General features: G+C 40.1%; 1 protein-coding gene across 1 annotated transcript in view; it reads right to left on the bottom strand.

Annotated features, from left to right (window-relative positions):
- Positions 1-6,624: 6,624 nt before the first annotated feature.
- Positions 6,625-10,870, bottom strand: part of ttpa (tocopherol (alpha) transfer protein) — a 74,174-nt gene continuing 69,928 nt past the window's right edge. Inside the window, exons 4-5 of the mRNA XM_072254473.1 lie at positions 8,532-8,642; positions 6,625-7,671 (exon numbers count right to left, since the gene is read on the bottom strand). Of these exons, the coding sequence (XP_072110574.1) occupies positions 7,498-7,671; positions 8,532-8,642 (285 nt within the window). The 3' untranslated portion in view covers positions 6,625-7,497. The remainder of the gene's footprint in view (positions 7,672-8,531; positions 8,643-10,870) is intronic.

The following is a 10,870-nucleotide window of genomic DNA, read 5'->3' as shown; positions in this document are numbered from 1 at the left end:
CGTCATCCGCCTTTCCTATGATACTTCTTGCATTGAAATATACGCAGCTCAGGACAACAGTCACACCATGCCCAACCTTTTGATTCCTGACTTTGTCTGAGGTCTTAGCAACATCTGCCTACACAACCTCTCCAGTAACTGTTCAGGCACCCTGGTTCCCACCCACCCGCAACTCTAGTTTAAACCACACTGTGCAGTATTAACAAACCTTCCCGTTAGGATACTACTCCCCCTCCAGTTCAGGTGCAAACCATCCCTTCTGTACAGGTCCCACCTTCCCCGGAAGAGAGCCCAATGATCCAAAATCTTATGCCCTCCTTCCTACACCAATGCCATAGCCATATGCTAAACTGTATAATCTTCCTAGTTCTAGCCTCAGTAGTACGTGACACAGGTAGCAATCGTGAGATCACAACCTTGGAGGTTCTGCCTTAAACTAAGCACCCAACGACCTGAACTCCCTTTGCAGCACCTTGTCACTTGTCCTATCCATGTCATTGGTACCTACATGGACCACAACCTCCGGCTTTCACCCTCCCACTCAAGAAAGCTGAGGACTCGGTTAGAGATGTCCTGGACCCTGGCACCCGGCAGGCAACATACCATTCTGGAATCTCATTCTCACCCACAGACCCTCCTGTCCAGTCTTCTAACAAATCCCCTATCACCACAGCATGCCTCTTCTCCCCCTTCCCTGCTGTGTCACAGAGTCGAACTCAGTGCCCGAGACCTGACCGCTATGACTTTCCTCTGTTAGGTCACTCCCCCACAACAGTATCAAAGTGATATACTTGTTGATATTTGTTGGTGAGGAGGACGTCCCACAGGAGTACTCTGCCTTGGCTCCTTAAACCCTCTCCCTTTCCTGACTGTCACTCTATTTTCTGTGTCCTGCACCTTAGGTATAACTATGGTACCTCTCTATATGTGCTATTTATCACACTCTCAATCTCCCGAATGATCCGGATTTCATCCAGTTCCAGCTCAAAGTCCTTACCGCAGATTGTCAGAAACTGCAGCTGGATCCACTCCTCACTGGAAGTCTCCCTGCCTTCCTACGTCCTGCAAGAGGAGCACTCAACTATTCTGCCTGGCATCTATACTATTCTAGCTGAGCAGATATGAAGAAGGGAATGAATAAAAAAACTTTACCTCAGACTTTTATTTTTGCTTTCTCTGACTGAAGCCTCATAGAGCTAAAGCCTCGAGATCATCACTCTAACTTTGTCCATTGCGATGGTGACCACAGCCCTTGCTCCTGCCTTCCTTTAACTTACTGTTTACTGTTACTACTATAACTTAGACTACAATAAGACCATAAGAATTAGTCTAATCAATCCCAAACGCCAGTTGGTCGCTAGTCAGAGCTCAATTACACTGCTGCGAACCAACACTGGTTTTTTCTACTCGACCAGTGGACCTGTTTGAAATCACCCCCTCTCAAACTTCTCATGTCTGGATTGATCTCAATTCAGAGGTGGTTCATTTCAACAATTGCACTTCAAACCATTAGGATTGTAATTTAACACACAGTACCTTCTACAAGTTTGCATATTTCTATGTGAAATTAACTCTTTTCTACACGGAGAGACATTCAACTTTTCTTGGCAGCTATAACTTAGACTACAATAAGACCATAAGAATTAGGCCATTTGGCCCATTGATTCTGCTCCGCCATTTTGTCACGGCTGACACAATTTTCCTCTTAGCCCCAATCTCCTGCTTCCACCACCACCACCCCCCCGTATCCCTTCATGCCCTCATCAATCAAGAATTTATCAACCTCTGCCTTAAATATACATAAAGACTCAGCCTCTATAGCTGCCTGTGGCAAAGAATTCCACAGATTCATCCCCCTCTGGCTAAAGAAATTCCTCTTCATCTCCATCCTAAAAGGACGCCCCTCTATTCTGAGGGTGCGGCCTCTGGTCTTAACACTCATAGCATAGGAAACGTCCTCTCTACATCCACCTTATCAAGGACTTTCACCATTTGATAGTTAGGTCACCCCTCATTCTCCTGAATTCCAGTGAATACAGGCCAGAGCCATCAAACGCTCTTCACATGACAACACATTCAATTCTGGCATCATTTTCGTGAACCTCCTTTGAACCCTCTCCAGTTTCAGCATATCCTTTCTAAGATAAGGAGCCCAAAGCTGCTCACAATACTCCAAGAGACACCTCACCACTGATTTATAAAATCTGAACATTACACCCTTTCTCGTATATTCTTATCCTTTTGAAATAAATGCCAACATTGCATTTGTCTTGCCCACCACAGACTCAACATGCAATTTAACCTTTAGGGAATCATGCACAAGGACTCCCAAACCCCTTTGTACCTCATATTTTTGTATTTCCTCTCCATTTAGGAAATAGTTAACCTTTACATTTCTTCTGCCAAAGAACATGAACCTTACACTGTATTCCATCTGCCACTTCTTTGCCCATTCTAATCTGTCTAAGTCCTTCTGTAGCCTTTCCATTTCCTACCTGCACATCCACCTATCTTCATATCATCTGCAAACTTTGCAACAAACCGATCAATTCCATCATCCAAATCATTGACATATAACATAAAAAGATTTGATCCCAACACACCACTAGTCACTGGCAACCGACCAGTAAAGGCTCCCTTAATTCCCACTCTTTGCCTTCTGCCTATCAGCCACTGTTTTATCCATGCTGGAATCTTATCTGTAATACCAAGGGTTCGTAGCTTGTTAAGTTTGAAGAAACGATGCTGACTATGGCCCATTTTGTCAAGTGCCTCCAAGAACCCCGAAACCACATCCCTAACAATCAACTCCAGTATCTTCCCAACCACTAAGGTCGGAATAACTGGCCTATAATTTCCTTTCTTCTGCCTCTCTTCCTTCTTGAAGAGTGAAGTGACATTTGCAATTTGGTAGTCTTCCAGAACCATTCCAGAATCTAGTAATTCTTGAAGGATCATTATTAATGCCATGACGAACTCTTCAGAGTTTATTTATTATTACTAAATTGCCACATGTTTACTAATTGACTAATTACAAGGTAGCATGACAGACGTAACTCATCCTTTGTAGCAATCAAACCTCAGAAGTTTCCAATAAAACTGGGAAGGGTAGGTTATGTCAACCAGCATAATTTAAGAACCTTCCCCAAGTGTGCCCGAGTGTTGTGTTGGTAGAATTGACTGATTTTGGTAATGCCTTATCAAGTTTTATTGGTATGGTGGAAGAATTAATGGAGCTGCAAGCTGATAAATCCCCAAGGCCTGATGGTCTGCATCACAGGTTAAAGAAATAGCTGGGAAATATTGGTCATCATCTTCCAAGCTGCTTGTTGATTATGAATCATTTCCTGTAGATTGGTGCGTGACAACTGTCTACTTAAACAAAAGAGAAAACTGAGCTATGGACTGGTTAGCTTATCCTCAGTAGTACATTTTGGAATCCATTATGAATGATGTGATAAAAGGAGACCTAGAGAATGTTAATAAGATTAGACAAACTCAGCATAAAAGTCTGAAAATGGAAATCAAGTTTGACAAAACTACTGGAGTTTTTGAAGATATACATGGCAAAATAGGTAAGAGAGAAAGTACTTGGATTTAAAGTAAGTTCCTCAAAAAAAATCACGTGAAAAATTAAAATGAATGCACTGGGGGGGGGGGGTCAGGGCAATATACTGGTATGGATAAAAAGCTGATGGATAGATAGGAAACAAAGAAAAAAAATAAACGGGCTTTTCAGGGTGGCAAGCTGTGTCTAGTGAAGCATTGCAGTCAACAGTGCTGGGGCATCAACGATTCACAATACTTATTAATGACTTTGATGAGGGAACAGAATGTACTATTTCTAAATTCGCCAACAATATGGACATTGGGTTTTGTGAGGAGAGCACAAAAATGCTTCGAGGTGATTCATACAAACTGAAGGAGTGGCAAATACAGTAATTCTCTAAAAATACCCTCAGGATTTTGTGGTGCTGGAGTGGCACTGGCATGATTTCCGGACTGCTGGGTGTTATTAATAACCTAACACTTTTTATATTCAGTTTTGTTTTATATCTTACACAGTAAGATAATAAATTTTACATTTACCCAGGTGAGTTTAAAAGAGAGTGAGGGAAGAGCTTCCCAGATAGTTTAATTATAGCATCACAAAAGAGGCATCAGTAACCATAGATTGTGGGAACAGGGGCCTGTAAGTTTTAAGGGAGCCTGAGAAGAGGACCTCAGTGAGAGTTTCAAAAGAACATGGATACAGAGCCTGGTTGAGTTTGAAAGTAGATCAAGAGAGGGGCCCTGGTGAGTTTAAGAGGAGTGTAAGAGATGGACTCCTGTGGATTTAAACACAACCAGAGGCTGAACCACTCACTGCATGTTCTGAAGAATTGAATAGTGGATTATTTTTTTTTAACCGTACAGTCTGATATGGGATAATACTGTAAAATATCCACTTTGGTAAGAAAAGAAGAAGAGTAGAGTATAATTTAATGGTAATGGATTGGGAAATATTGATGTACAATAGGATACGGGTATTCTTGTATACCAATCACTGAAATCGACAATAGATGTGGCGAACAGTCAAGAAGGCAAATGGTAAACTGGCTTTTCATGCAATAGGTTCTGCGTACCAAAGCAAAGATGTCTAACTATAATACATTGGTGAGAGTACACCCAAAGTAATGTGTGTACTTTTTTTCTCCTTACCTAAGAAATTATGTACTTACCATGGAGGGAGTACAACAACAGTGCCCCAGGACTGCCATAAGAGGAGAGATTGATCAACTAGGCCTGTACTCACTGGAATATAGAAGACAAAACACAAGATTCTGTCCAAAAACAAGAGAAAATCTGCAGATGCTAGAAATCCAAGCAACACACACAAAATGCTGAAGGAACTCAACAGGTCAGGCAACGTCTATGGAAAGGAGAAAACAGTCTACGTTTTAGACAGAGACCCTATAGATGCTGCCTGGCCTGCTGAGTTCCTCCAGCATTTTGAGTTTGTTGCTGGTAAAATTCTGGAAGTGTTTTACAGGCTAGGTGCAAAGAGGATGTTTTCCTTCTCTATGGTTATCTAGAAGCATGGCTCACAGACCCAAGGATCTTTAGGAAGAACTTTAAGGACTCCAAGACCTTCAAGGATTGGGTTGTGGCGAAACTTCTCCTAAGTAGTGACCCTTTGGAATTCCACCAATGAAGGCTGTGGCAATCATATAACTGAATATATTTAAAAATAATGGAAATAGGAGTTCAGCAGGGTTTTACAGGGTTCTTGGTTACAGGGAGAAAGTGGGAATTTGGTATTGAAGTAGCCATCTGCCCTGCTCTGCTGGAGGAGAAGCTGACAGCGATGCAGGTCGATGCTTTCCTGGTGTCATGGATTCTTGATTACCTGACTGGCAGACCACAGTACGTGTGCTTGCAACACTGTGTGTCCGACAGAGTGATCAGCAGCACTGGGGCTCCACAGGGAACTGTCTTGTCTCCCTTTTTCTTCACCATTTACACCTCGGACTTCAACTACTGCACAGAGTCTTGTCATCTTCAGAAGTTTTCGGATGACTCTGCCATAGTTGGATGCATCAGCAAGGGAGATGAGGCTGAGTACAGGGCTATGGTAGGAAACTTTGTCACATGGTGTGAGCAGAATTATCTGTAGCTTAATGTGAAAAAGACTAAGGAGCTGGTGGTAGACCTGAGGAGAGCTAAGGTACCGGTGACCCCTGTTTCCATCCAGGGGGTCAGTGTGGACATGGTGGAGGATTACAAATACCTGGGGATACGAATTGACAATAAACTGGACTGGTCAAAGAACACTGAGGCTGTCTACAAGAAGGGTCAGAGTTGTCTCTATTTCCTGAGGAGACTGAGGTCCTTTAACATCTGCCTGACGATGCTGAGGATGTTCTATGAGTCTGTGGTGGCCAGTGCTATCATGTTTGCTGTTGCGTGCTGGGGCAGCAGGCTGAGGGTAGCAGACACCAACAGAATTAACAAACTCATTCGTGAGGCCAGTGATGTTGTGGGGATGGAACTGGACTCTCTGACGGTGGTGTCTGAAAAGAGGATTCTGTCCAAGTTGCATGCCATCTTGGACAATGTCTCCCATCCACTATATAATGTACTGGGTGGGCACAGGAGTACATTCAGCCAGAGACTCATTCCACTGAGATGCAACACAGAGCGTCATAGGAAGTCATTCCTGCCTGTGGCCATCAAACTTTACAACTCCTCCCTTGGAGGGTCAGACACCCTGAGCCGATAGGCTGGTCCTGGACTTATTTCCTGGCATAATTTACATATTACTATTTAACTATTTATGGTTCTATTACTATTTATTATTTATGGTGCAACTGTAACGAAAACCAATTTCCCCTGGGATCAATAAAGTATGACTATGACTCTGACTATGATTTTATTGAATAATGAAGTAGACTCAAAGGGCTGTGTGTGCTATGAACAAAGGTAGGTAAATGGAATGAAAATACTGATCAATCAAAACTTCACTGAAAGATAAGGACTTGTCCCAGGATTTAAAATACTCAGGGTATCACTTCTGAAGCATTGGGTGAATTCCCCACTGAAAAATGGCTCCCATTTATGGTCAGAACCTGGATAATTCGCCTTTATTTAAGTACATTGATTTATCAGTTGAATATTATATAACATACCTTCCAACATCATGCTAGCAGAGTACTGCTTACAAAACATGGATCTTAAAATTGGTCAATGCACTCAATGTGTGGAAGCACACACCAAAGAATTAAACATATTTACCTTCAACCCTGATCTGACCAACCAGGGCTTCTCTCGAGAAACTAATTTACTGGTTTTGATATCTCAAAATCCATGGACATCATCACTTTTTCTTAAAGCCCTTATTGTCAAATAATCCCTGTAGCAGTTAAAATTAGAGTGGAAATCCTTGCTCAACATCTGCGGTTGTGAGTTCACTTTCATGAACTTTAGTTCTGAATATTATTTGCTTACTTTTTATTGATTGCCTGACTTGTTCTTTTTTTTACACATTGGATGTTCGACATTTTTTTAAATGGGCTCTATTGGGTTTCTTTGCTTTGTGGCTGCCTGTAAGGAGATGAATCTCAAGTTTACATATAGTATATGTACTTTGAACTTTGAACTTGGATTAAGGCTCTGTACTCCAAAAAGGGTAGATAAGTTAACTTCATGAACAAATTTGTAGAAATCTAGCTAAAAAGACTTCAGTTCCTAAAAGTTCTGAAATTTAAACGAACATTTTGGAAACAAAAAATATACAGTAAAAAACTAAATACCCAATCATCAGCAATCCCAAATAAACTATCAATTTTATTCAATATTTAATATCTCTATAAAGAATCATACTTATAATACATTGCAGTGCATTAGTAGATATAGATTTGTTCTGTAAGATTTCATCTTTTTTTGGCACTTGGGTTACGTTGACTTAACACCATGAAAAACCACTGTTTTTCAGATTCTATTCACTGGCATATGGCATCAAGTAACAAGTGAGAGCTCAAGAAGTTCTTTCTCAGAATGCAGCACAAAATTGGTCCATTCCTGACAGAGTTCTTCGTAAGGAGGTCCTTGGCCGCCATATTCAGGTGGAAGAATCTGGGCTGGAAAGTACCTTCTAAGACTGGACTCATAATTATTTCCATGCATGTGAATCTGAAATAAGCACAATGGATTTAATTGAAATCAGGGAATCCTTATTTACACTTTTTCACATTTTAAAAGTACTCATAAAGTATATTTTCTGTGTGAACTAAACAAAAATATAAATAACTAATAAAGACAATGGATTTGATATTATTAGGATGAAAGGATCTCTATTGGGACACTGGAAGAGCTCTACCTGAGAAAATTCACTAAAACTTTGACAATCGGCAAAGTTTCGCCTCCAGCCTTGGCAGATGTTAAACTTGCAGGGGTTTTAAATATTTCTGAATGTCTGTGAAATGCCTCTGAAATTTCCCCCAGTAGACCACTTGGGTGGAACAGGATCCATAATACAGCAGATTGCACAAAGTTCTTTGAAGAACTTTGATCTTTGAAGACACAGAAACTGTCCATTCATTCGGTCTGAGCTGATGAGTATTTTCTACAATTTGTATTTGATTGTTTCAGATAATTGACATTTTCTGCATTTTGATTTTGTCAGATTATACACAGATCATGTCAAGACTGTTATAATCATTCTGTCTTTAATATTAACACTGAAATCTGTGAAGCATCAATTCATCAGTTTGAAACATAATAGTTAAAATACAGACATCTAAGGTTTTAAACTTTAAAACCAATTAATTTGCTGTTCATTTAAATGAGAAATATTCATGCTGATAAGTGAAATAATCATTCAATGCTTTGTCCCAATGACAACATTCCCAAGCAAAGAATGGGCTTCTAAAGGATGCTATTGATGTGATTATGGTTCAACTAAAATTAAGTTTTATTATTGTTGTTAGAATAACTGAACTGAGAATAATTACTCTCTCTGGAACTAAAAAGAAGTGTGCAAGTTTACTCACACGTCCCTTGATTTTTTCTGGCAAGAATTTTGTAATTATAGCAAAGACTGGATGAAATAGCACTGGCTCATTGATCATGTGAATGCCTCGGACCTTCAGAGGAAAGGAGTCCTAGGAATAATAATAAAAAAAGTGGCCTTCATTATACTTCATATTTTAGCATATCTACATTTCAATAAAATACAGCCTTCTTAAGATCCACCAGTTATCAAGATGCTTTGAGCAGACACACCCTTGCTTAGAAATGAATAAAGACCAGGCAAAAACTAACAAGTTCTAGTTTATTTTCCACTAGACTGATATTTGTGACTTTTTCTAGCTGCTGTTTCATATTCTTTCAAACCCTGTCTGACCACATCTTATCCATGAGATCTGACACTTAACTATTACAGGGGGAGTGTATGAGTATGATAATTCTAGAACTGGGGTCCATACTTAGTGTAGTCTCTCAGAGCCAAAGGCTCAGCTTCATCTGAACAGCAGGGTGGAATCAAAGTTCAAAGTAAATTTATTATCAAACTGTATATATGTCACCATATACAACCCTAAGATTCATTTTCTTGCGGGCATACTCATTAAGTCCAATAGCCATAATAGAATCAATGAACGGCCTCACCAACAGGGTGGGCAACCAATGTGCAAAAGACAATAAACTGTGCAAAAAGAAAGAAAGAAAAGAGAAATAATAATAATCATAAAAATATATATTCTCCTCTTGCACTGATCTCCCAAAGTGCAGTTCCTCACACGTGTCCAGATTATACTCCATCAGCCATTTCTCCGGTCATATTTCTAACAGTCTAGTTCCTGCTGTATTCTTTGACCATCTCCCTCAACCTCCATCAATTTTTGTGCCTTTTGCAAACTTGCCCAGCTACATCTTGTCCAAATTATTTAAATATATCACAGAGAGGTTCCCAGTACTGATCCTTCCTTGAACACCAGTCACAGACCTCCAGCCAGGGAAATACCTAAGCATAAACTACCCTTTGCTGGATGTGTTACAATTTGACACTTCAGACTAGGAAAGGCTACTGAATGGCGGGTGGTTATGCAGGTTTTGCAAAATCTGCTTCAGAAACACAATATTTACAATAATTAAGGAAGCACTTCGTTAAGGGGGCCTGAGCAAGAAATAAATATTGCCACAATTAATCTCCATTGATTCATTGACATGTGATTCTACTCAGTAATTACAGATGTGTAACTCTCTCACCGGGCCTCGTAACAAACTCGGCTCGTTGGCTAAATGAACGGCCACGTGACTCAGCATCACATGGGTAACAGTGAGAAGGCCACTTTCAATAAACAACACACGTCCGGGGTCTGTATGGTTAAGATTCAACCAAACAGGAAAGTTGGAATATTCTGATGAGTGATTGAAAATTGTGGTGAATGCTGTTGTAAATATTGCCCCATGCAAAATTATCGTTCGGCAGGAAATAACAGATCGTTACTATGGAAATCAATGAAATTACAGTGGAAATATATTTACCAATATTTCAACTTTAACATTTAACAGAAAAAGGGCCCATTACAGTTAAACTAGTCTAAAAGTGCACATAAATGTTGGAGCTCGTTTCTGTAGTAGTTGGGTGTATCGTTTTACTCACGGCACTCAATCTTCATCACCAGCCACAGGTCAAACTTCCCTCTTAGAACATCATGAACATACTGGCTAACCCAGAAGTATTATCACTTCCTCCTGGAAACATTCATCTGCACAAAACACTCCTTGCGGTAGGTTCTCCCCTCGGGTGGGATCCGCCAAGCGTCTTCCCTTGTGCTCTTTTCTGTACCTCCTAGTGACAGACCCCCAAACCAGACTACTTTCCTTCAGAAATATTATCTTGCCCAGCTTTCTCGAACGTTCCATGGCGTTTCACACCCCCACCCCCGACTGGCTGAATAACATTCCTAGGCTGAGCAAATGCTTCTTATCTCAGCTGAAGTCAAAACACTAGTCTATGAAGCTTAACTGACAGAACACACTGTGTTTGCAGAAAATTGCTAAAATAAAATGCCCAACAGCATAACAGTAGAAATGCAACTTTAACCAGGACATTTCAAATGCTTTCCATTTGAAAACATAGTTCCAAAATTTCCCATTAGTAGAATTAGAATCAGAATCAGGTTTAATATCACTGGCATATGTTGTGAAATTTGTTCTTTTGCAGCAGCAGTACATTGCAATACATAACAATAAAAACATAAAATACAATAAGAAATATATATTAAAAATTAAATTAAATTAATAGTGAAAAAAGAAAGGAAAAAAGAAGTGAGGCAGTGAGATTGCATCCGCTATAGACCTATTGTGGTGATAGGTAAATTGCAGT

Source organism: Mobula birostris, chromosome 1, assembly GCF_030028105.1.
Source record: "Mobula birostris isolate sMobBir1 chromosome 1, sMobBir1.hap1, whole genome shotgun sequence".
NCBI classification, from domain to species: domain Eukaryota; kingdom Metazoa; phylum Chordata; class Chondrichthyes; order Myliobatiformes; family Myliobatidae; genus Mobula; species Mobula birostris.
This window is presented reverse-complemented; position numbering and strand designations above follow the sequence as displayed.